General features: G+C 38.9%; 2 protein-coding genes across 2 annotated transcripts; one reads left to right on the top strand and one right to left on the bottom strand.

Moving 5' to 3' along the window:
- Positions 1-50: 50 nt before the first annotated feature.
- lag3 (lymphocyte activating 3) lies at positions 51-3339 on the top strand. The gene is made up of 8 exons (XM_015046146.1): positions 51-190; positions 283-403; positions 1248-1468; positions 1659-1919; positions 2002-2286; positions 2364-2600; positions 2709-2830; positions 2944-3339. The coding sequence occupies exons 1-8, from the start codon at positions 139-141 to the stop codon at positions 3037-3039; spliced, it is 1395 nt and encodes a 464-aa protein (XP_014901632.1). The 5' UTR covers positions 51-138; the 3' UTR covers positions 3040-3339.
- On the bottom strand, positions 3307-22685 carry plekhg6 (pleckstrin homology domain containing, family G (with RhoGef domain) member 6). The gene is made up of 15 exons (XM_015046145.1): positions 22589-22685; positions 19970-20174; positions 17859-17975; positions 17483-17605; positions 17163-17258; positions 17027-17077; positions 16641-16790; positions 14829-14939; positions 13042-13191; positions 12820-12954; positions 12093-12203; positions 11860-11992; positions 11652-11767; positions 7913-9339; positions 3307-3825 (listed from the first exon to the last, which is right to left on the bottom strand). The coding sequence occupies exons 1-15, from the start codon at positions 22606-22608 to the stop codon at positions 3642-3644; spliced, it is 3129 nt and encodes a 1042-aa protein (XP_014901631.1). The 5' UTR covers positions 22609-22685; the 3' UTR covers positions 3307-3641.
- Between the last annotated feature and the right edge of the window lie 421 nt (positions 22686-23106).

Here is a 23106-nt window from a genome sequence, read left to right as displayed (position 1 = left end):
TTGCACCCACGGGCCCATATATAAACCCCAACAAGCCGAACGAGAAAAAAGCACATGAGAGACAGAGACGGCTGAGGAGAAAAGACCGATCAGATTTGAAGGATTTATTTTAACTGGGTGTGAATTTAAAACATCAGAATGATGCTGGTGGAGAGTCTCATCTTTGGGATGATGGTTTTTCTCACAAGAGGTAAGGTTTTTTTTAAACAAATGATCAGATATTTAAAGTCTTTTTCCTGAGTTTTCAGTTTGTAAAGTGTTTATCTTCCGTTGTATTTCTAGTAGTGAGAAATGAGATGACAGAGGTGGTTGGTGAAGTGGGTTCCCAGGTCATGTTGCCCTGCATGTGTGAAGCTGCACAGTGTGATCCTGCTACCATCACCTGGAGCAAAGAGAGCAAAGGGTAAGAAACTTCTGCTATTATTATTATTATTATTATTATTATTATTATTATTATTATTATTATTATTATTATTATTATTATTATTATTATTATTATTATTATTATTATTATTATTATTATTATTATTATTATTATTTCTGCTTAAAACCGAACTAATCCTAAATATCAATCAGGGCAAAAAGTGCCACAAAACATCACATAAGAAGATTTATTTAAAAAATCATAAATGTGATCATGTAAATAAAATTGATTTAGATAAAAAAATATGGCTGTTAATTTTAACTTTTAAGTAAAAATGTATACATATTTAAGTAAATGTGAAAACAGCCGAATGTTTATTTTATTTATTTATTGTATAGCTGTAGCAAGAACTTAAAGTGTTGCAATAAAAAGCTCAAGTATTTTGTAAAATAAATATTCATATGTCCGGTATAATCAAAATTAAATGCATAAGCAAATAAAAAAATGTGTGATCAATTAATTAAATTAAATAGTTGATTCCAGAATCAAAATTTAAATCTCTATATTTTGTAAAAAAGATAATAGTTTCAGTGTTTATTTGTATATTTCATATTTGCTGTGTTGCAGTCCGTCATGAAACAATAACAATTTTAAGCCTTATTTATTAAATAATCTCTAAAATCTGAATAGTTCATCAGACCAATCAGTGTTTGACTTCCTCTTCCTTTTAGTAACGGACCATCCATCACTACGTGTATTTATTGCATGAATTTCCAGAGTTATTTAGATAATCACAGACACAATTACTTATATATCAACTTACTGATGCATAGACGGTTCATGTGCTTGACCTCTGACCTTGGATGCTTCTTTTGAATTGCAGCACGGTGTGGAGAAAGCAGAGCAGCGGTCTGCAGTACTGGGGCTCTAACTGGTTCAACAGGGAGAACTCCCGGGTCCAATGCCCGCACTCCAAGTTTGGAAAAGGTGACTACAGCCTAGAGATTAACGGTCTGACCAAAGACGATGCAGGACTTTACACATGCAAGGTGGAAATCAAAGGCCACTTGACTGACAAATGGATCATGCTTCGAGTCATTGAAGGTAAGAAGCTTTTGGTTTGGGTTTGGGTTTTTCTGACACTTGTTACGGTTAGAGGGAAGAAAATCCAGTCTTAGGAGGATGCAGGTTATGCTTGAGGTTGACTTCTAAAGTGCAGAAATTCTGCTAATATTGCGAACTGATTATTCAAATGACCATCATTAAGCATTTTTATTTCCTTCTTCCCTCACAGCGTCCGTCTCTCCATCGACTCCCATGTGGGGGGACAATGTGTCCCTCCGATGTTCTGTGACGCCGTGGCCTGAAAATGCTGTAGTTTACTGGATGCTGAACAGGCAGCCATCTACGTCAAAGACTGGAAGAGTTGTAGAGGTGCAGGAGACTGGAAGAGTTGTAGAGGTACAGGCCTCGGATGAGCTGGCAGGAACCTGGACTTGTTTTGTCCACAAGTCCAGCAACATATGGAAAGCCTCAGTGGAGCTGTCTGTGGCAGGTAAGAGTCTGACAGCTGAAGCAGTTTAGGAGGAAGTAGTGATTTAAATCACTCCTATAACATCTCCCTTTTTCTTTTACAGGAATAATCCAGCCTGCAAAACAAGACACCAAGCTGTATGCGGCGTTGGGGTCTTCGTTCACGATGCCCTGCATCTTCTCCCCCAACCTTTCCCCCAAAGCGGCACTGGTGGAGAAGCTGGACAGCGGGTTTCAAATTTTCAACAACCGTTCAGCTTCTTCGTCCTCCTGGGACAAATCCATCGTAATCCAGGAGGTCGTGCCTGAAAATGAGGGCAGGTACAGATGTGGAGGGACCGTAGAACGACGAAGACTGAGCCAGACGATGCAGCTCGTCGTCGCTAAAAGTGAGTATCTTCAACATCAGCTCTTCATTTCCTCACCATCGTCTATTTATTCTAACTTTTTATTCTTCTTTCCTCAGTTGTCAAGTCAAAGAAGAAAGGCACCACGATGTTGAGCTGCCAGCTGTCCGACCCAAGCGAAGTCACCAGCTATGAGTGGGTCCACGTGAGCTACGACATCAACGGCACCGAGTTGGTCGAACCGGTCCAGTACGGACAGACGGTTCCTGTGAAGGAGGACTTTGGTGAATGGACATGTCGCTACTTTGGGACAAACGGTCTTCTGGGGAATGTGACCACCCAAGTTCACCTTATGGGTAAGATCCACAATAAATATGAACTTCACATGTCTACTGGGATTTATCTCTACTGGGATTTATCTCTACTGGGAAATCTCACAGTTTGTTTTTTTTCTTCTTCTTTAGCTGGTCTGAGTGGAGAAAAATCATCAGGAGTCTCCAGTAACACAGGCACCGTGATCGGGCTCAGCTTTCTCCTCGTCATTCTGCTGTTGATTCTTGCTCAGATGTACAAGAATCACCGAAGGGTAAAACAAAAAATCTTCAGTTTATTTAGAAATATCTTGAAAATGTGGGCTTTTTTTCTTCAGAAATTTTAAACTGTCATGTGAAATAACTGAATGTTGTCTCTTCTCCACAGAGGAGAAGGATCCTGCAGTATCCTGCGCTGGAGACCATCGTTCACACCATCTCCAACGAGCGCGAAGAAAGAGAAAAAGATCGAGTGAAAAAGTGATTTTCACTCGACCAGAGATCTTTGCAGGAAGACGTTCCCAGTACTACTTAACAGTGAAATGTCTTTTCCATGCAATGAAAAAACAAACTGAACAGGCTTTCTTTTGCACAGATTTTGTAAATAAGCTCATAGCAGACTTTGTAGCAGGAACTATAAAGGAATTCAAACTGTAATTATACTTTATTTCAGATGTAAATATTGTTGGTTTTGTGTGGATTTTTTTGCCCATTGTGAAGGTGTCTGAAGTGTTTGAAAAATAAAGTGCACTTAACAGAAATAAAGTTGGTTTTAATTGTTATGTACATAATTCTCCTTCTGAATGACAAGACATTAACGCATCTGATAAATAACACATACTCTTAAAATCTAAATTTAAAAAATGGTAACATATACAGTACATTTTTGATTCTGACTATGTTACAGTACTTTACACATCAACTCTCACTCATATAACTAGAAACTGAGAAAACATAATCTGCATCTTCTTGTGCGACGACACGAATCTTCATTCCTGCTTTTTTGCGTTTGCTTCCCCTCAAGATGTTGTGCTCGGTGTCAGTTCTCCATCTGACTAAATGAACAGGACTGGCCAGATTACAGATCTACACTTGACTGTATTCTCCGTCGTCTTGACCCGGGAACATCTCTGGCCGGCCCATGTCGGCCAGAGACCGGCTGATTCCCTCCATCAGTCCTTCCCCTCTGGGGCTCAGGTGATCCATCACCTCGTCGTCATCTAAGCACCAGCCTCGCCAGTCCACCACTTCGCCATCCGTCATGGCGTTGCTGAAACAAAGCAGACATGACAGCAGATTGTTATATTGCCATTTATAGAGCAGCTGATTTTGGTTCACTCATATTTTCAATGAGCACAATTGGCAAAAAGGCCTGCTGTAGGAAAATTACAGCGGAAAGATAACCACATCCCTCACAACAGCAAAAGTCGCTATGTTGAGATTATGTAAAAAAAAAAAAAAAAACACACACAAAAAACACACAACTGTAAAATGAACGAATATATAAAAAAAACACTTTTAAATAAAATCCAGTGCAACCTTTGGCTAATTCATAAAGAGAGTCCAGAAGATAAACCAGCAGCATCACAATGAACCTGCAGCTGTAAATACTGTAGATGGTTCTGGAAAATACTGACTCAGGAGAGTTTAACAGTTTAAGTCCTACATTTACTAATGAATAAAATACATTTAATTATGATTTAGGTTCTCTAAAGTGAGATTTTAGGAAGACAAATTAGACCTAAATGCACCTTTAAATAAGTCTTTTTACAGCACCGTTTAGTGTTTTCTTGGGTAGATTTGACTCAATTCATCTCTCTGTAGTTTGTGATTACATTTTTAATGCAACTAAATGTTGCCCTGCAGTAAAATAAGGTAAAAACACCAAATGCATTTTTCTTGATTATACTTCAAAAACCTCCAAATCTCTAAAAATAATTAGTCTTCCCGTCAAAAAAACTTAAGTTCAACTCAAGTGAATATATGAATAAATACATTTTAAAACATTCTTTATGAAAATGCAAAAATAACAAAAAGTTAAATATGATAACACTGTTTGGGCAAATGTTTTAATAATAAATATATATAAATAAAGCCTAAAGAGGTGTGAAAGTCTCTGAGGGCCAGTTTCTTTTAGACGCATCTCTGTTGCAGCAGATCTGAATCAAATAACTGGGTCACCAACAGAACCTCAACACTGTAAAAAGACAGTAGAGATCCAACTTTTAACAAATGAGTTATCGTGTTACAAGTAATCAAATTAAGTTTATCCAAGTAAACATATTAAGTTTATTACGCTGTCTTGTTAAACAAATATAAATAAAGTAAGTCTGACAAACTTAATCTGATTATATTTAACAATTTGACTTTTTTTTTTATAAGTTGGAGCTCCATTCTTAATGACTTAATTTTTTTATGTTTTTTTTTTTCTTAAATCATTGTTAATGGTTAAAATAAACCAAAATTAAGACATTAAAATTGTCATTTGTACTGGGATGAATTGCAACTAATACATCGGTCCAGTTTTTTAACGGCTAAAAACTTTTGATTTTCTTAGAAATTATTCATGATGAACAACTAACGATGGCAATCAGGCAACAAGTTTTATCAGGCAAACAAGAAAAGTGCTTAAAATACAAAACATCGCCCAATTTCTGAATCAAATAAATGTTTTTACCTAAATGTCTCTGGAAAAACCTAAACCAAATCAGCCTGCTAATGAGGACTTCAGGATGCGATGTGGTTAGAAACATGAGCAAGGCAGCAATTGTTAATGTTCCATTCTCACATGTCAGATTACCGGCCCACTCCTCCTCAAAAACTCATCTCAGTACGAGACGGAGCGACAGATTGAGAAATAAATTTTACAAAATGTTCCAGCAGCGTTTTATATTAAAGCTCAGCAGTCAAATAGATACAAGTTGACAGTGCATAAATAAAATGTTGGTAACAACAAGTCATTTCCAAAGCAGGACTGAGAACGCCAGACTAATGTGGTCAGAGTGAACTTTAAGCTGCAGATCATTAAGAGGTCAAATAGTCATTAAAGTATCTGCTAATAGCAACACTTTATGGACTGTTGTGTCTTTTTGAGGAAACTACAACACGACATAAACATGCAAAATGCAACTGAAATCATCAAAAAAATTCAAAATCACATTTTCCAAAGTGCAACAAAATTGTAGTTGGGAGAAATGTAGCTTGCACACTGAAATAACTGGATGAAAAAGTTGTAAAAAAGAGAAGCTTCAAGTTTCAATCACTCCAGTTGTTAAAACAAATGAAAAGAGTCAGAATTTCTAAAAAATGTAGCGACAGAAATGTTAACGCAATCATGCAAACATTTAACGTCTTATCACCTTGAACTGCACAGATATGCTGTAGCTGTTTTCATATGATGGTTACATAAAACCAAGCGTTGTGGGAAGGAGAAGAAGCATGTGGTGGTTTTTGTTTCACAGTCCCAGACCCTGAATGTTTAAGACATCTTCCTGTTTTAACACTTCTGGCTAAAAATGCCTTAATGTCATAATCAGTTCTACAGAAATCGGATGCATTCACAGAAATTAAGTGATTTAAAGGAGGAAAACACCTGAAACATGCAATACAGTGGGTCATAATCTCTGGAGTTTACATCATTGTTCAATGTGAAATCACTGTCATGAATATGTTGCGCAAATATACAATACTATTTAGTATTTGGTCATATATGCTGTTGCCCAGGGCAGCATCAGAAAGTGGGGATGAATGAGAACCATTTAAAAAAATATATCTGTATTATTTGTCTATTCTGGAATCTGAACTAGCTTTTTCTGGCTTTGTGCGGTCGTTGACACCTCAATGCGTTGAGTAGGCGTCCCCTGGTTGCTGCTGAGCAGAAAGATCAGGACGTTTTAACTCCAGCCATTACTGTACTGCTAATTACGCAGACGCATGCAGTAAGTTACACCACGGAGTTTAAACTCACATCGAGTCCAAAGTTATGAGAGAAAGCTAACTGTGGCAGAGCTAGCATGCTGTGCATGCATTAGTGCAGTGTGCATCAGATAATCAGCAGCTATGCAAATTTTTCAGGCCATGAAGCTCAAACATCACCGCAGAGTGTCTGTAAACACTGAGGCCAATGGAAACGTTGATGCTCTAGATTATATTTATTCTGTGGCTTTCAGTGTTGAACTGTCAGTTCGTACTGACAAACAATGCAGATGAAGAATAAAGATTAATAAAGTATTGCCATGAAACTGATTGTAATGCAACTTATAATTAATGCTGTGGCTCTTGAAGCTCTTTGATGCATTCAGGTAGGAGATAAAGTTGAGATGGAGAAGGTAAAGTGCAAAGATCCACTTTATATAAAAACATGGGATAAATGAAAACTGATACATATCTGTACTTTTCTTACTTTTGATGCAGAGAGTTTAACTATAGTAAGCACAAATTTCACATTCTGTCCACTAAGATTGGCATTCCTTTTCACTGAATAAAAGTCTTACTGGCTTCATGAAAACACCCCAAAACAATCAATCAAGTTTAATCATGTCTTATTTTTCCCATTCTTTTACATCAGCTTGAAAAACCCTATGATGTACAGAGCTTGGGATTTTTATCTAATCATATTTAAACTTCTCTACAGCTTCATCATAATCTGTCCGCCGATTCTGAGCTACTTTAAGGTCTCTTGTCACTTTGAAACCAAATAAGCTGCTTCTGGCCCCCCAACTCAACTCACACATGAAAATGGCTGCAAACAGATGTACAATTATGTAACCATACATCTTTGAAAAGCAGAAGTAGAGCCTCTGGAGCCTCACTTCCTGCATTCTGGACAACCAGAATGCAGGAAGTGATTTCTTGAGGGTAAGTTAATGACAAAACACTTCCAGCAGCCATTGTACAGCACATATAGCGGTAAAACCAGCTGACCAAACATGCTGGAGCTCAGCATGTTTTTCAAGGTAATGGCGCAACGTCCGTTGTGACTTAATAATCTGGAGTTTTTTGAAATGGCTCATTTTCCAGACACCAAAAAACATTAAAGGTGACCTACTATGCTTCCTTGAAAAAGCTAGGATAGGAGTGTGGGCTATGAAAACATGTTCATTACATCTAATACTCAAAATTATTCTCTGATATTGAAATTTCACCCGATCTGTTCTGTTTTGAGCTCCTTTACCAGAAAACGGCTGGGTGTTTTTCCTTTTAGGAGCTTGTGTTTATTTTAGAAGTGTTTGAAGCCAAAATGGAAGTATGAAAACATACGAGGTTCCCTTTAAAGTTTGTTCAAATTTCACAAATGTTTGGTTGAAGTACAATATGATTGTAGATGTACGTCAAACAGGGACGTGTGTCCTACTAACCCGCTGCTCTTGTCGTCCTCGTCGCCGTCCACCAGCTGCTCCTTCCATCCTGTGCTCACCGTGAGGGTTCTGGGTCTGATCAGCGCCACCTCCTCCAGGTCCGTCTCATTGCCGCCCTCGCTGGGCGTTGGCGACGGGGCGTTGTTAAAGGGGGAGGAAGGACGCAGGTACTGCAGGTTTGTTTGCAGCGGTTTGTCTCTTTTCATTCCAGCTTTGTCTTTTGCCCTTTCCTTGGCTCTTTCCAAGACTCCCTCCACTCGTGAGGTGCGTTCTTTCAGGGTGTATCCTGTTTTGGGAGTTTCCTCTGCAGGGTACGAGCTGTCCGAGGGTCTGCGAGCCCGCTGCCCTCCTCTGTTGAGCACATTGGGACTGGAAGAACTCCTCAAGTCTTTAAATTTAAACTTTTTATTGTGGAATTTGGGTCCTGACCCTTCAGATTCAGAAAAGGCTTCGGCGTCGGAGTAGTACTTTGGGTACGGGTTTGGAGCTTGCTTGCTTTTGGTCGGCTTCTGGTTGACCCCCAGATGGACGTCTAAATCAAACTTAGTAGGAAGGGAGCTTCTCTTTACCTGCATGCTGCACTCGGAGTTTGAACTGTCGGGAGCCGTCAGAGTTAGTGTCGGCTCATTGAGGAAGCTGGATGTCGGAGTCGGTGGGCCCTGGCTGGTGCTGCCTGGCCTCCTTTTCCGTAACCCAGGGGACTTTAAGTTTTGGGGGAAGCCTGTAGCATCAGGAGGAGTTCCCGGATCCCCAAACTGGCTGGAGGAAGAGGTTCTACCGGCGTCCTGTGGCACAAACTGAATATCTGAGTTGCTTCTTATTAATCGTTTCTCTACAGGTGGTTTTCCAAACTGCGGCCTGGACATGATTTTTGGTTCGTGAGGAACTTGAAAAGTGACCTCCTCATCTGTCGGGTAGTCAACAGCTGGGAGTTCATCTATTAGACGGATGGGTTGTCTCTTTGGGTTGTACATTCCTAGACCTTCATTTTGACCAAAAAGATAGGGTTTGGAAAGCTCACCGCGTGTCCTCAAAGTACTTTGTGTATTCATCATCGAAGTCTCAGCAGTTTTCTCATTTTCCTCCAGATGTTTTCTCCTTATTCCCATCTCTATCCACTCTTGCTCTTTGCGTGCTGGCTGTCGAGTCGGGATGTTCTTGCGTATTGGCTTGTAGGGGACTTTAGGAGGTAATCCAGAGCTTAAAGGGGACATCTGATCCTGATCTGCTTCCTCAGATCCATTGACAGTTGGAGTTTTATTTATCACATCAGTAAGCTCATTCATTAGCCTTAACGTTATGGGAGGTTGTTCTTCTACCTCCATGTCATCATCCTTGACGTCTACAGCAGGTTTGGTGTCCTGCTGAAGTGACCTGACGTTGTCCAGTCTGTCGTCCTCTTGCTTTCTCATCTCCAACAGATCTTCCTGATAAAGTAACAGTGAACAAAGAAGCATTTAACACCGAGTTAGTGTAGTTTCAACTACTTATCAACAGGTTTAGCACTCTATTTGGACAGAAATGTGATTGAAATGATAAAAATTCAAATATTCATCCTTTCTTTCTGTTACGGGTTGAAACACTTCCAGGTCTTTGTTATAGACCCACAGCTAAAACATTCCACCACCTCCTGCAATTTAGGGTTTGTAGACAAAATGAAAAATTTTCTGGGTGTTTGCAGGAATAAATTAGCTGAAAGCATTAACGCTAAAACTACAAGGTTTTTATTCAAATTCAGCACAAATTCCAGCTTTTTCAGACCGCTACTGTCTCAAAATGATCCATTTCCTAGAGTAAATTTTTCATAGCAGAATTAGGAGGTGTCTTGCAACCATCAGGATACAACATTTAGCGTTTGAACAATAAATACTATTAAAATACAGGTTACAATCATTTTATCTATTGAACAGCATGGTGTCTTAATGTAGCAGCAAGAAACACAAAAACTAACCTTAAACTTACTTGTTTTTAATTTTGGATAAACACAAAAGCTTCACTTTTCTAAATTAGACTGTTGAAAATGCTCATTAGACTGACCAAAAATAATCTTTCAATTGCAAAGAATATGCTTTTGAGAAAATCCAAAATGCAGCAATTATGAAGTTTTTCTGATAAATGTCTCAAACATTTTGTAAAATTTGTACAATCTTTACAGTTTGGATCTTTTTCTCTGGAGGTGAAACTCTTTTCCTTTTCCTCTTGTTGGAAAGCATTCGCCACAGATGTTAGCAGCATAAACAATCCTCTCTCAAGCCCTTTTTCATACTAGCATAGACCTTCAGTGCAGAGCTGTCAGTGTAGCAAACAGAGCCACGTCAAATGTCAGACCAATCACACAATATTAAATATTTTGAACTGAATTTGTGTCAAGAACAAGCTGCCTGAACGATCAAACAAGCAATGCAGAGACATAAAGATGTCATTTTGCTATCGCAGCTCTGGGAGAGAGAACAGATTCTTCTTGTTCTTGTGAAGTATGTATTGAATGAATGAGTGCTAAACCCTGAAGGGCTCCATACCTGAACTCAGAGGTATTTCCACTAACTAGTAACCCAGAAGAACAAGAAAAGTACATACAACAGCTACAGTGTGAGGTAAAAAAGATCTGGGGATTCTGTTCTGCAGAGCAAACCGTCCAGAGTTTTCAGCATTAAATCTGGAGGAGGGAGAATTAAACATATCCTAAAAACAACTGCAGGCCCACAGTGAAGCACGGCGGTGGCTCGGTGATGCTCTGAGGCTTTACTTCCTTTAAAACTGGAAAAATAAATTAGTCAACTAAGAATAAATCCTGAACAACTTCATTAAAAGCTCTTGCTTGGGTGTGTATTATATCCCCCCGATCTCTGAAGGTGTTTTTACATTTTCAGAGAATGTTTGGATTTTCTGTCTTTAAATCAACTTTAACCCCACCTATTCAAAGTTGCTTTGTACGGAGCTCCCTAGGGGACATGGGAATTTTTTAAATTTTTCTTTTATTTGCAATAAGCAAATATTGTTTACTGTGATCATAGAAATGGAACTGCACATGAAAACGGCCCTTTATTAACCAAAAACCTTTCTTGTTCACATCTTAGAAGGGATGGAAAGAGATGGAAAGCTCATGTTTAACCTGTTTGGATTTTGCATTTTGCACATAGGTTTTGTTGTATTTCTACCCTCAAGAAAAAGATATAAAACTTCTGATATCTCACAAACAAACTACACATACATGGAAAACCTTACGAAAACCTTATATTGTAGCAGAAAGCACAATGGCCACCGTAAGAAAGACTTTCAGTCTTTCTAAATTATCCTGCATGGACTGATTAGTACATTATTGCGATAAAACGTAAAACCTACTGAGAGGAAACACAAACATTTTGCGAGGTAACGGAAAAGAAAAATTTTCCCCATGTCCCTTTGGGGCCTCCGTACTTTTGAACAGTAGTAAATAGATGAATGATGTTAACAGTGTCACTTAAAATCTAATGTCTGTTATTGGTTTTCACAACTGTTGACAATGTGATGTGTTTGTGAATTTTTAAACTGTTTCCACAATGTGAAACGCCACAAACTGCTGTGTTGATGAAATCTGATAAATAAACTTGATTAATTGATTGATTACAATTAAGAATGTTTCTCCTGCACAAACCAGACAATTTTCTTAGTGCTAATGTTTTGTTCTTTAATATCTACAGATATAATAATTTCTAAAGTAACAATGTGAAAGCCAGATGAGACCAAAGGATTTGATTACCTTTGCTGTCTTGATGGCCTTGACCCAAGTGGAGCATTTCTCTGGGTTGCTGGTCACCAGGATGGTGACGTTCATCATGCACTGAAGCTCACCGACCTCCACCAGGACTAAGGAGTCTGAGGGAAACGGGAAACAAAAGCCTCATGGTTTCGGGACGGACTTGAGCAGAACTTTCGGATATAATCGTCCCGTTGAGAGTGTTACCCACTGCCATCTTTTAGAGGAACACAGTTCATTCTGTCGAGAGCCAGAGGAGGTCGAAACACTTTCAGTCGCTCTGCTTTTTTCTGCACTTTGGTCAGAAGGAGAACGTCTGAAAACAGAAGAGCCACCACTTCCGTCTGCAGTACATTGTGGGTAAAAAGATAAACATTTCTGTCAAATATTTACTGGAATTAATGATTTAAAACGACAGGAGCTGCCAGGATAAGCTGCGCTCACCTTGCTGCCTCGTATCTTCAGGTTGTCCTCCAGCAGCAGCTTGCGTACGACCTTGGAGCCCACTCCTCTGATGGGGTACGTCAGGTCAAAGCGGCAGGCGTCCCGGACAATCTGTCAACCACAACAGCCTTTAGCTTCCAGATTACTTGTTTATTATGTCCTATTTTTACCATAAACCCTAGAAGTTGAAAAAGATTTGAACATCTCTGTTATATTCAGTTCTCTATGTTTTTTTAAGGTTGCCCGTGCAGTAGAGGTTTAAGTGCATTTTATTGCACACTAAGTTGTTTCCAGATGCACAAAACTAACAAAAAAATCTCACAGCTTTTTCTGCATTCTTGTTAGAGCTGCAGTGTTAATGTTATCGTGTTGTTATGTTTTTAAAGATAATAAGTAATAAACATCTTAAAAATAAAATGTTCTTTGCTGAAGCTTGTTGCCATGTCCTCCAGCAACCACAAGGGGGCTTAACTGAAATTGATAAAGACAGAAAGGGACAAAGCAGCAATAAAGTGGATATTACTGAAAATAAAAAAAGAACTACAATTTAAACAAAACCAATGAGAATAATAAAAAAAAATCATTGTAAATGATCACAAATACCATCAAACAAACAACAAAAGAACGACACAAAACGACGACGAGACTCAAAAGCAGATCTGTACTAATTAACACAAAAATATTTATCAAATTATTTACAGAAATCCTGAAAGTGAAGCCGTTTTACCTTGTCGATTTCTTCATTTATTCCCTCCACCTCATATCCTTCAATCTTCTGTGCAGAGGTGTAAAGAGCGAGCTGCTCATCTTTATACTTCATGAAGTCATTGATACTTTCTAAGAAGCTGTTCACAGTAGTTAGCTGAGGAGAAGCAGGAGCAGAGACATGATGTGTGAGGTAAATCTGCAGCTGTAGGGAGAGAAGAGCTGGCGCTGGACCAGGCCTCACCATGGCTCTGAGGGCCCGCTGCACGTGAGGCTCCTGGGTTTCTTTGAGCACAGCTTTGAGCAGCAGGGGATACTTTGTGATCCTCTGATGTGGTTTGGCCTGCATGTCTCCCAGCCGCATCCGCTCCCCCTGAGGATGATTCTCCACCCACTGGACACGTCGAAAAACACAAAAATATCTGCTCAGTTGGATGGACAGTTTCTTATTGTGTGTTTCGTTTCTGCATCGTCTCTCAAATCAAAATCCAAAACAATGAGATTCATCGTTTGATATTTGAAAAAGCGTACTCTCAGCGCATGCAGACGCATCTGAGTTGAAATTATTTAAGTGTCTAAAGGCAACATTTGTGGTGAGTTGGTGCTATGCTGCATTAATGAAGTGAAAATGAATTGAGTCAGTGCTTCAGGAGCCACCACACACGGGCGTTTCCCGGATATGAGCCACAACCGTCACATTCCTCGAATGAAGCCAAAAACAACACCAGAAACCTTTTAAAGTTTAACAGAGGGAAAAATAACTGGACTGTTGCTTAATCCTCTTTTCAGATGAAAATAACATTTACAATTAACTTGGAAGTAAACGTCTGAGTCCGGATGAAGAGGGTATAGGCACAGAATCGCTTCAAGTTCAGAGTGAAGTTTCCACAGAGAGTTACGATTTGTTGAGTCGCGTCATCTGCTGGTGTTGGGCCACTAAGCTTTAACGGGTCAGAAATCTTCACAGCCGTTTGCTAGGAAATGGTAAAGCAGTTTTTTTGTTTTTTTTGTCTCCCTCTGAAGACAAGCTTCACGGAAACTACAACTTAACTTTCCAGCAGGACTTGGCACCTGCCCACACAACCAAAAGTAGCAACACCTGCTTTAATGACTGTGCTTGATTGGCCAGCAAACTGGTCTGACCTGAAATCCTCACTACGGAGAAAAATGAAAGACAGCAAATTCAATAATGCAGAGGAGCTGAACGACGCTATCAAAACAAAAAATGACGTTTTAGCATCTCAGCAGACTGGTTTCCTCCATGACACACTGCAGTAATGCAGTAATTCATGCAAGACATTATGCATACCAGGTACTGACGACAGTACATGGAAAAATATAGATTTTATTTGTCTTTTGTAGCATCAAAAGGTAACACTTTATTTGACTGTCATAACCATGACGTAACTCATGTCATGAACATGAAGGAGTCTTTATGCATGTGACACTTTTAATGCAAAACTGATACTTTTAATGGACTTTTAATGCAGGTGTGCATTAAAAGTGCCATTATTTACTGAATGACGCTTCGTGACAACAGTCGTAAACATTCATGAAGACTCATTCATGTTCATGGAAGGTGTTAAGTCATGTTTATGACAGTGTAAAGCGTTAGCTGTTCCTGTTCTGTGTCACTTGGACCACCTTTTAGCACGTCTCAGTGACTATTTCCTGCTGAAGTGAAGGTTTGCCTGGAAACAAAAGGTGTGAGAAGTGAAGCTGAGAAGAGTGACAGCGTGTCGTATTCTGGTCCTGAAGTCCCCTTTTCCAGCTGAATGTTCAGGACCCATTGCTGGAGATCTAGCAATCTGAATCATTTGGAGAAGATGTTGGCGTGAAAAGTGGTTTGGTTGACATAAAGCTCCCATGTTTGGCCTCCTACTAGGTTACAAGAACGTCAGTAACCACAGCGCCACAATTACCTGATCTGAAAACGGATCTCACCAAAGTAAAAGTTGCTAAGTGTGGGAGTTTTTCTCTCAGTGTTGGTGTGACTGTTTGTCTTCTCTGTAGATACTGCTGCTGGTTTACCTGCACAAAAGCAAGGAAATGAGGGTTGCTCTCCATTTGCTTTCGTGTGAACTCCAGGTTGTTTTCCTCCTCCCAGCAGTAATGGTGGTAGGCCGTGAAGCGCTCGTGGAACTGGTGCAAAAGCAGAAGACAACTCATATCTGGATTTAAATGCTGGCATTGCCTCTCTACTTCATTATAATTCTCCATACACAGCAAAACTGGGCCTAACCGGCACCAGGTTCCAGTAAGGCCTTGCTCAAGAAGCATGCGTGGGTTTGTTTCATCCATTAATTTAGAAGGAAGAGATTATAATCTTAGTTTCAAATGTGTGTTTACGTCGCATACAAATCTAATTTGATATGCGGCTTGCGCAAATGCATCACAAACCCTGTTGTTGTACCATGTATTCAGATTGTTGTTAAATTGGTGAAAATATGCCTACATGGTTGAATATTTGTGGATTTTTCTGTGTAACGTAACTTCAAAGTATTCGTCAAACTCTCCTATTGGAAAATTATACAGCATGTCATCTTCTTCCTAGAATAATGGCCTAAGTAATTTCTTGACAAAAGTGTTTTTTTTTTGTTTTTTTGCTTAAACTAAATCATCTTTTGGCAAAAAGTGACTTTAAAATTTACTTTAAAATCATTTTTGACAAAAAAAATTACTTATGCCAGTATTTTAGGAAGGTAAGAATTTCTAAAATGCCTCTAAGAAATAAGAAATGCAGCTTGGGAAGCTAAAAAATCTAGTTGCAATTGTAGCTGATAAGCTATCAGTTGTTTGCAAAAGAGCTAATCAAGGAGAGCCTTTTACTTTCCTTGATGTTGACTGGCTGTTCCCAAAGAGTGGAAATAAGGAAGACTGTGAATATTAGCTTCTCCACTGGTATCGAAACGGTTTACACTGTGTATATTAATGCATATTAATGGATATTTGGTGTTTTATCTAATAAAATGTGCAGCTAAAAACATGTTTAAAGGGGATCTGAAGTCTGAGCGCTTCTCTACTGCAGGTAAGATACTGACCGCCATAAAGAGCCCCACGAAAACAAACTTAACACAATTTAAACCACATGTGTCAAATCCAAGGCTCAGGGGCCAAATCTGGCCTGCTGTAGCTTTTTATGTGGCCCTATAGACTCCACATTGCATCAATAGGTCCCTCCAGTTTTTCACAAATCCTTTAAATTCACACAAAATCAACAGATCCCCACATATTTTTCTGATTTCACAGCAGTTTCTTTTTTCAAAATTGGTAAAAAACGGGTTTAATTGACTCAGTCTTACTTGATGTCAAGGCTTTAGACTGTGATCGATACGGTGAGTAATAACAAGAGTCATATATAACATCATGCATAAGCAAAAGTATAAAAATTCCTTACAAATATTTCTAAATTAGCATCGCAAAATATGTAATTTTGATTACAAAATGCCACAAAAACAATTACAAAATCCTGGAGGGACTGCTATTTATTAATATTTTAGCAGTTGAATTAATTTTATCAGTATATTCTGGCAGAACTGGCCCTTTAAGAACATTCAGATTTTTTATATGGTCCAAAATGAAACTGAGTTTGACAGCCTTGATTTAAACCAACCTTTAGGATAGATCACTTCTGCACTGCACATCACTGAATAAGTCAACTTTATCAGATGAATTCAAACTTATGTGGAACAATCAAACCCATGTCTGCACCATGAGCAAATAGCCTACTCATAAACCATTAGTGGAAAAATGAAGGTGTGGGAATAAGTCATTTATTTAACTGCTGGGCAGGAACATCATTTACTGTGTGTCACTGTAGATCTGCAGACAATGAGTCCATACCTGCAGGCAACCGGCCTCTAGCCTCATGGGGTCAAAAGGTTTCCCCGTTCTTCTGACTTCCTGTAACATGGGATAAACCACCTCCTGCCAGAACAGCTGGTGAGCTTGCAGGATGGAGGACAGGTTGGAGAAAAGCTGGTTGGGTTTCACCTGGAGGAAGGAGAATCAAAACACCAGTGTTCAATTTTTAACTCTCTGGCCTTTGCGATAGTTTCCGTCTTCTCAGTGGAAATATTGTGGGGACCAACGTTCCGGCAGCTGATGTTGTTGTGTTTTCTTTCAGCTCACGCTGTGTATTTTGCTGCTAAGCAGAACAGAGCAGTGGAAACTAGGCCTGCATATTTTATATATGCGTGATATTCCAGTTGCATGCTTTGCAGACTAACCTCCTGGAGAACGTCATACTGGTGCAGGTGGACCAGAGCGGCAATAACCAACTGTGAAAGCCAGACACACACTTGTTAAACATCCTGTAGCTCTGACACGCATTGTGATAAAACCAGGAGGAGAGCGACGCCCTACGTCTTTGATGATCTTCAGCTTGTTGATGTAGATCAGCTCAGTCTGTACAAGCTCCCACAGCGCCGCCTGCTGGTGTCTCTGCTTCTTTGCCATTGTCTGAATCAGATAAAACAAAGTGGTAGCTAAGTGTATTTGTGGAATGCGTGCGGCGTGCAGACGGAGCGGAGAAGGCAATGAGGATATACGGGAAACAAAATACTCCTACTTCCTTTTAAAAGCAAACTTCAGCAGGACTAAATTTAGCAAACATTTTATTCAGATAATATTCTGCAGAACGTCCGAGTTGTGTACGTGTCAAAAGATATAAAACTGTTTCTTACTGTGTGAGACTTCACCAGCTCTGTCCAGCTGCTCTCCAGTGCCGTTCCCTGAACTTCCTCCTTCCAGATCCAGCTCAGGTTGGCAGGAACAGCAAACGCCTCCAGATGTTTGGTTAATAAATCCTACCATGTTGTTTATGAAAGAGGACAGCACACAGGAGCAGAAAGCATTAATGCTACCCAGCACCAGCAGTTCCCGTGAAAGTAAAGGATGTTATGAATTTTTGTGGTCACATAAAAAGAAAACTAGAGAAGCAGAGCAAGTAGCGCTGCACTGTTTTAAGTTTTCGTGTGGGTGGACAGGACTGGAGCAGGTCTGTATCTGTCCCACGGTGTGTGAGAATCGTAGCTTGATGAATAAGAGACCAAACAATACCTCAGACACTCCCTGGCTGCCAAACACCTGCTTCAGCGGCGTTCTGGATTTACTTCCTGACGAATTTACTTTACTCAGAGTTGCAAAGTCAGTCACGGCTTTCATCTTGCTTCTCCTCTAGAAAAATAAAAATAATAATTAGTGAGTTATAAGCCGTGGAATTAAAAAAAAAAAACAATTGTAGAAATATTCTTTGAGATTGTGTGAACAAAAATAGAAAATGAGACACAGGTTGCCTTCGCCTCGTCACGTTGCGACTATAAGCTTCATTGTTACCGGAGAATCAACTTGAAATTAGAATTTTATCGCGATATTTAGTGATATTATTGTGGTAAAGATTATGTTTTTTAAAACTATTGTTTACTTATTTTTTTTCGGTAACTCTATGACTGTGATTGCATAACACAGGATTCAAAGCAGGAAAACAGGCATGCCACTTACTTAAAGAAGTGTGATTTATACCACTAAGCTGCTCACAGCGACAGCATTTAATCATATTTTTAAATTTATTGATATTTATTGACGCTCTCATGCAACAAACAGTAGAAAAAAAATCGCAAAAACAGGATTTCTGATCATACTATCAGCTTTGTCTTTTATCTACCATCAATAACTGAAGTTTATCATGGAAACAACAAGACATTTTTCGCGATAAATGATAAACGATGCGATAAATGTCCATCCCTGCAGAGCGTAACTTATATATTTGCGAAACACAAGTTGTATGGATAAAATTCAGTGGGATGCATTTCAATAGGAGGCAGAACCACGTTGAACTGCAGCTGCAGGTGTTTTGGGATTCGTTCGTCTCTATCAGCATTAAACATCGAGACACTGGAATATCTGCCCATTCCTGTTTTCTGAATAGCTCAACTCACCACAGATTCACAATTGATTTTGAGTCCAGACTTTGACTAGACCATTCTAACACATGAATGCACTTTTCATGCCTCCGACTGTATTTTTGGAGTCATTGTTAACCTGGAAGGTGAGCAGCATGATGCTGCCACCACCATATTTTACTGCGGTGTGTTCAGTGAGACCTGATGTGTTACATACATAGTATGTAGTATGTACAGTATTCTGCTCTTCCACTCTTCCATAATAGCCAGATTTGTTCTCCTACATGAACTGTGGATCTCTGCAGCTCCTCCAGAGCAACCACGGGCCTTTTGGCTGCTTCTCTGATTTATAGTCGTGGCTCGTTTTGTCTGGTCAGGTGGATTTTCATGTCTTGGAAGGACTGCAGATGTAGCATTCTCTTTCTTTTTACAGGAATCCATCAGATGTTCAAGCTTGAGATGTTAAACCTTTTTTAACTTTCTCTCTGATTCTGCTGTTTTTGCTCCAATGTTCTCTAAAAAACCTCCGAGGCCTTCAAGGAACAGCTGCATGTCTATGCAGGACAATTTAGACATAAATTGATCCTTCATTCATTCCTGATGTACTAAATTATTTTATTATTTTGCTTAGGAGGGTTAGATTTTAATCAGAGATATCAAAGTATATAAAAAAATGCAACAGTGTTTTCCTTTTACATACAAATATCCAGAATTTTATGCTTGCAATGTAACAAAATGTTTTTGAATTCTTGTGCAAGGCAATGTTAGTGCATCACTAAAAGTATTAAATGCTTCTTATGTTTCTTAAAAACCTACACTTTCAATTCTGCTATGGAAGTTTTCTTCAAGGATTTCATACTTTACACTTCAATGTTGCAACAATATCTATAATGTGAAAAAGTGATCCGATCAAAGTATTAAATCAAAACGTACCACACAAGTATCACAAATGAAATATTGTTTGAAAATTAAAGAGCTGCAAGACGCATCGAAGTTTAAATAATGCGATTTAAAGAATGAAAGAGCATTTCAATATGTGGATTTCACTATTTGTTTTAGAGTAATTTAAAAACAGGCTAATTAAATAAGTACAGGAATACTTTTAGAATAAAATAATTACATAATTGGTTTTCATATAAATCAGACAATATATTAAATGCTGAGAAGAGGATCAAAAGTAGCAGACATGGAAGGGAAAATCTCCATCAAAAGTTACAGAAAAATTACAGATATGCAAGTAAAAATCAGGTATTAATATTTTCTACTTGCCTGGTGGCCAAACGTGCTGAACTTGTTTTTATCTGCAGACCCCCTGCGGTGCGTTACGTCCGTTGGCAGCCCATCCACAACATCCGTCTCTCTGGTTTCTGCGTCTTTCTGCTTCTCCCCATTCAGGCTGTCTTGTCTCTGCACCATCTCCTTCATTACTGACTCAAACTCCCCGTTGTTTACATACGGCATTTTTGTGGACAGGCTGAAGAAAGGCGCACAGCGTTACTTATTGACAGACTGTGGTGCTTAAAGGCTGCAGATATTTCATTAACTCATGAAAGAATGGTAGTGGGTCGCCGTGTGGTTTGCTGCAGTTCTGGTATGTCTGCTTGTACATACCAAATTTCAGAGTAAATGAAAACAGATGGTAGCATTAAAACTGGTACTAAAAGATAAATTATTTATTTTAACATTTTAAAGTGATCCCGATCTACTTTTCTTCAGCCCAGCGCTTGAGTCTGAACAGGACCAGGCAATTTGTTTTGTTTTGTAGTCATAAAATGAGGAAAGTGAACAAAATGGAGGACAAAAGAAGAAGTATCTAATAAAAGTAAATATCTACACACTTTTGATGGTGCTTGTTTGATTACTTGTTGATCAGTTCACAAAAATGCCTGAAACTATAAGGTTTTAACCTGTACATCGCTTGAGTAGATAGGTTTACTATTTCAGTATTTAAAACAAAAATTATAGATTAAGTTACTTTAAAAAAAAATCTATTTACAGTAAATACAGTATATGAGAAAATGACTTTTAGCTGAGAAATGCATCTTTTTAGATTGATCATCTTTTTGATTCCAAATTTTGTCCTCATAGCTGCTTTGGAATCACTTTATTGGCAAAAGATATTGTTTTAAACTGTGTTATCTTTATATTTTTAATAGATTCAACCAAAGAAGAAGCTGCTGGAATCAAAATGGGTCCTGTGCCAAGTCATCTGTCACGTGTAAAAACACTTTTAGTTCCTCCTTTGGGTTTAGAAGCTTTGTGTGCCTAATTAAAAATACACAGTTAAAAATACATTTTACATAATGTTGAATATACTAAAGCCGCATCTCTGCTCTGATGTTTTGGCTTCACTTTGTTCCTGTTGTGTTTCCTCTTGAGGAACATCATCAGATATTTGATTTTGTTGCCGCTTTGTGCACCATCCACTCAGACATTATACTGAGTGCACCCAGAGGTAACTGTTTATAACTTTCCCTAATAAAGCCATATGTGATCGTCACGTCTCAGGACGACATATTAAAAAACACAACTGTTCTGTTTTATTTACAGTGCCACCGTCTATCGCCTTGGCTCATCTGCAGTTCCCACGCCGGGGAAAATTAATGCAGATTCAATGATTCGTATCAGACTCGACTTGACAAGGCGTAAAATTATTCAGCTAGTTTAGTCTAAATGCATTCAGATGGCACTTCAAGGCTTGGGCAAATTGGAAATGTGACTCAGCCAGACAACCTACAAGAAGTCTGCAACATGTGCAGGAGTTTTTAATTAACCAATAAAATTGCTGATTCGCCAAACGCTGAGTCATTCATCATGAATTCAGACAGATCCTACAGGGTTTCTCTTTAAAACTTTATGGTTATTCAGCTACAGTTTCCAAGAAAACCCCTGTGAGTGCAGCTGTGACTATATGTTTATGTCTGGTGAACGTCAGCTTGTGATTTTTTGGGGGGCAAGTTGCTCACTAATCTGAACGTTAGTGTATAAATATGAGTGGATTTTGGTGAATAAGCCTCTTATATGAGTTCAAATAATGTACCACTCAATGTAAACAATTTAAAAGATACATACTGTATCCTGTAAGTTTCTAGACACCAGCAAAAATAATAGGATGAAAGTTTTAAAAGTACTGTTTTACTGTCTGACGGGAGAAATACATGTAAAATAAAGCAGATAACGCTGGAACAGGAAAACAGAAGTAGGGCACAGAGATAACAATCTGTCCTGGAAAGAGAGGAAATAACTCGCACACTGTTTTGCATCTCCAACCAAGTAAGACTTTTTAAAATCACATTCAATCTGTTATGAAAGATGTCCAGACTGTGAGGCATTTTCTTTAGCTCACTGGATTTTAGTAAACTATTTCTGCAAAATAGATACTTTTATAACAAGGAAACTCAAAACAGCAAATCACAACTAAGACAACTAACACTTTTGAAACTCAGTGCTCAGGTCGTATTTATGCTGATTTTTGTACAGCGTGAGAAGTAAAGAGACTGACAAGAAGACATAATGGAGACAAGTACACCGCACTAATCAGCTGCTGCTATGCTGTCAAACTTAAAGGGATTGACGTAAATGCCTTCATCACAGTGTAATACCTGTGAACAGGTGCAGCAACCCAGCGACTGTCAAAGTCTCCAAAAACATCTGGTATATGTCGCTACTGTAGATTTGTAGCTTTAAGTCATTAATGAAGCTTCATGAATGCAGGTTTGTTGAGCTTTTTAAAGTCTCTGTAAACGTTTCACCAAATCCAGAAGACGAGTTGATGTTTCTAGACTAGATCACCAACAGGACTGTGGTTTAATATAAAGAAAATAACTGTACGAGGAGCCTTTTTACCATCGTTTTCTCCTAATAAACAAAGAAATCTCAGCTTTTTACCTGGGCTTGGTTGGATCCATTTTGCTTCACGCAGTCATCTTTGGTTTCTGTTGGTTTTCTCCTCCTCTCATGCCTCTCTGGCCCGATCAGTCCCTCCCTTTCTTCCTTTCACCTGCGCGCCGGCTGTCAGCAACTGGCCCAACGGGAACAACTGGATTTCTGCAGCTAACAAATCAGTGCTCAGGCCTGATTAATGTGTCGCAGGTTCAGAGTGCTTACGTGGGGGCTAATTTGCGTGGCGATGATCAATTGCTATTTCATGTCAATGAGAATTTCTTCTCACTCAAATCATTAAAAAGAAAAAAAAACTGAAGAGGATGTTTACCATGATTAAAACAAGAGGAATTTAACTGGAAGAATGTAGAAACAGGAAGAGGAGAAATAAAAAAAAATCACAATCTGTCACGAAGGACAAAAATCTCTCAGTTATATCTGTTATGGTTAAATATCTGACCAAGTGTTAAAGTTCTCTTGCTGGAATGCAAATTGGCAGAGAGCCTGCAGTTAGATACACATCC

Source organism: Poecilia latipinna, unplaced genomic scaffold, assembly GCF_001443285.1.
Source record: "Poecilia latipinna isolate Pla-1442-1.1 unplaced genomic scaffold, P_latipinna-1.0 Scaffold765, whole genome shotgun sequence".
In the NCBI taxonomy this organism is placed as follows: domain Eukaryota; kingdom Metazoa; phylum Chordata; class Actinopteri; order Cyprinodontiformes; family Poeciliidae; genus Poecilia; species Poecilia latipinna.
This window is presented reverse-complemented; position numbering and strand designations above follow the sequence as displayed.

What these genes read in the sequence shown, in the direction of transcription:
- lag3 (XM_015046146.1), top strand. Translation starts at nt 139, where the DNA reads ATGATGCTGGTGGAGAGTCTCATCTTTGGGATGATGGTTTTTCTCACA. An exon ending in GATGGTTTTTCTCACAAGAG is followed by an intron (nt 191 to 282) that starts GTAAGGTTTTTT and finishes TTGTATTTCTAG; the next exon opens with TAGTGAGAAATGAGATGACA. An exon ending in CACCCAAGTTCACCTTATGG is followed by an intron (nt 2,601 to 2,708) that starts GTAAGATCCACA and finishes CTTCTTCTTTAG; the next exon opens with CTGGTCTGAGTGGAGAAAAA.
- plekhg6 (XM_015046145.1), bottom strand. Translation starts at nt 22,608, where the DNA reads ATGGATCCAACCAAGCCCAG. An exon ending in TGAAGATACGAGGCAGCAAG is followed by an intron (nt 11,993 to 12,092) that starts GTGAGCGCAGCT and finishes AATGTACTGCAG; the next exon opens with ACGGAAGTGGTGGCTCTTCT. An exon ending in AGGCCATCAAGACAGCAAAG is followed by an intron (nt 9,340 to 11,651) that starts GTAATCAAATCC and finishes TTACTTTATCAG; the next exon opens with GAAGATCTGTTGGAGATGAG.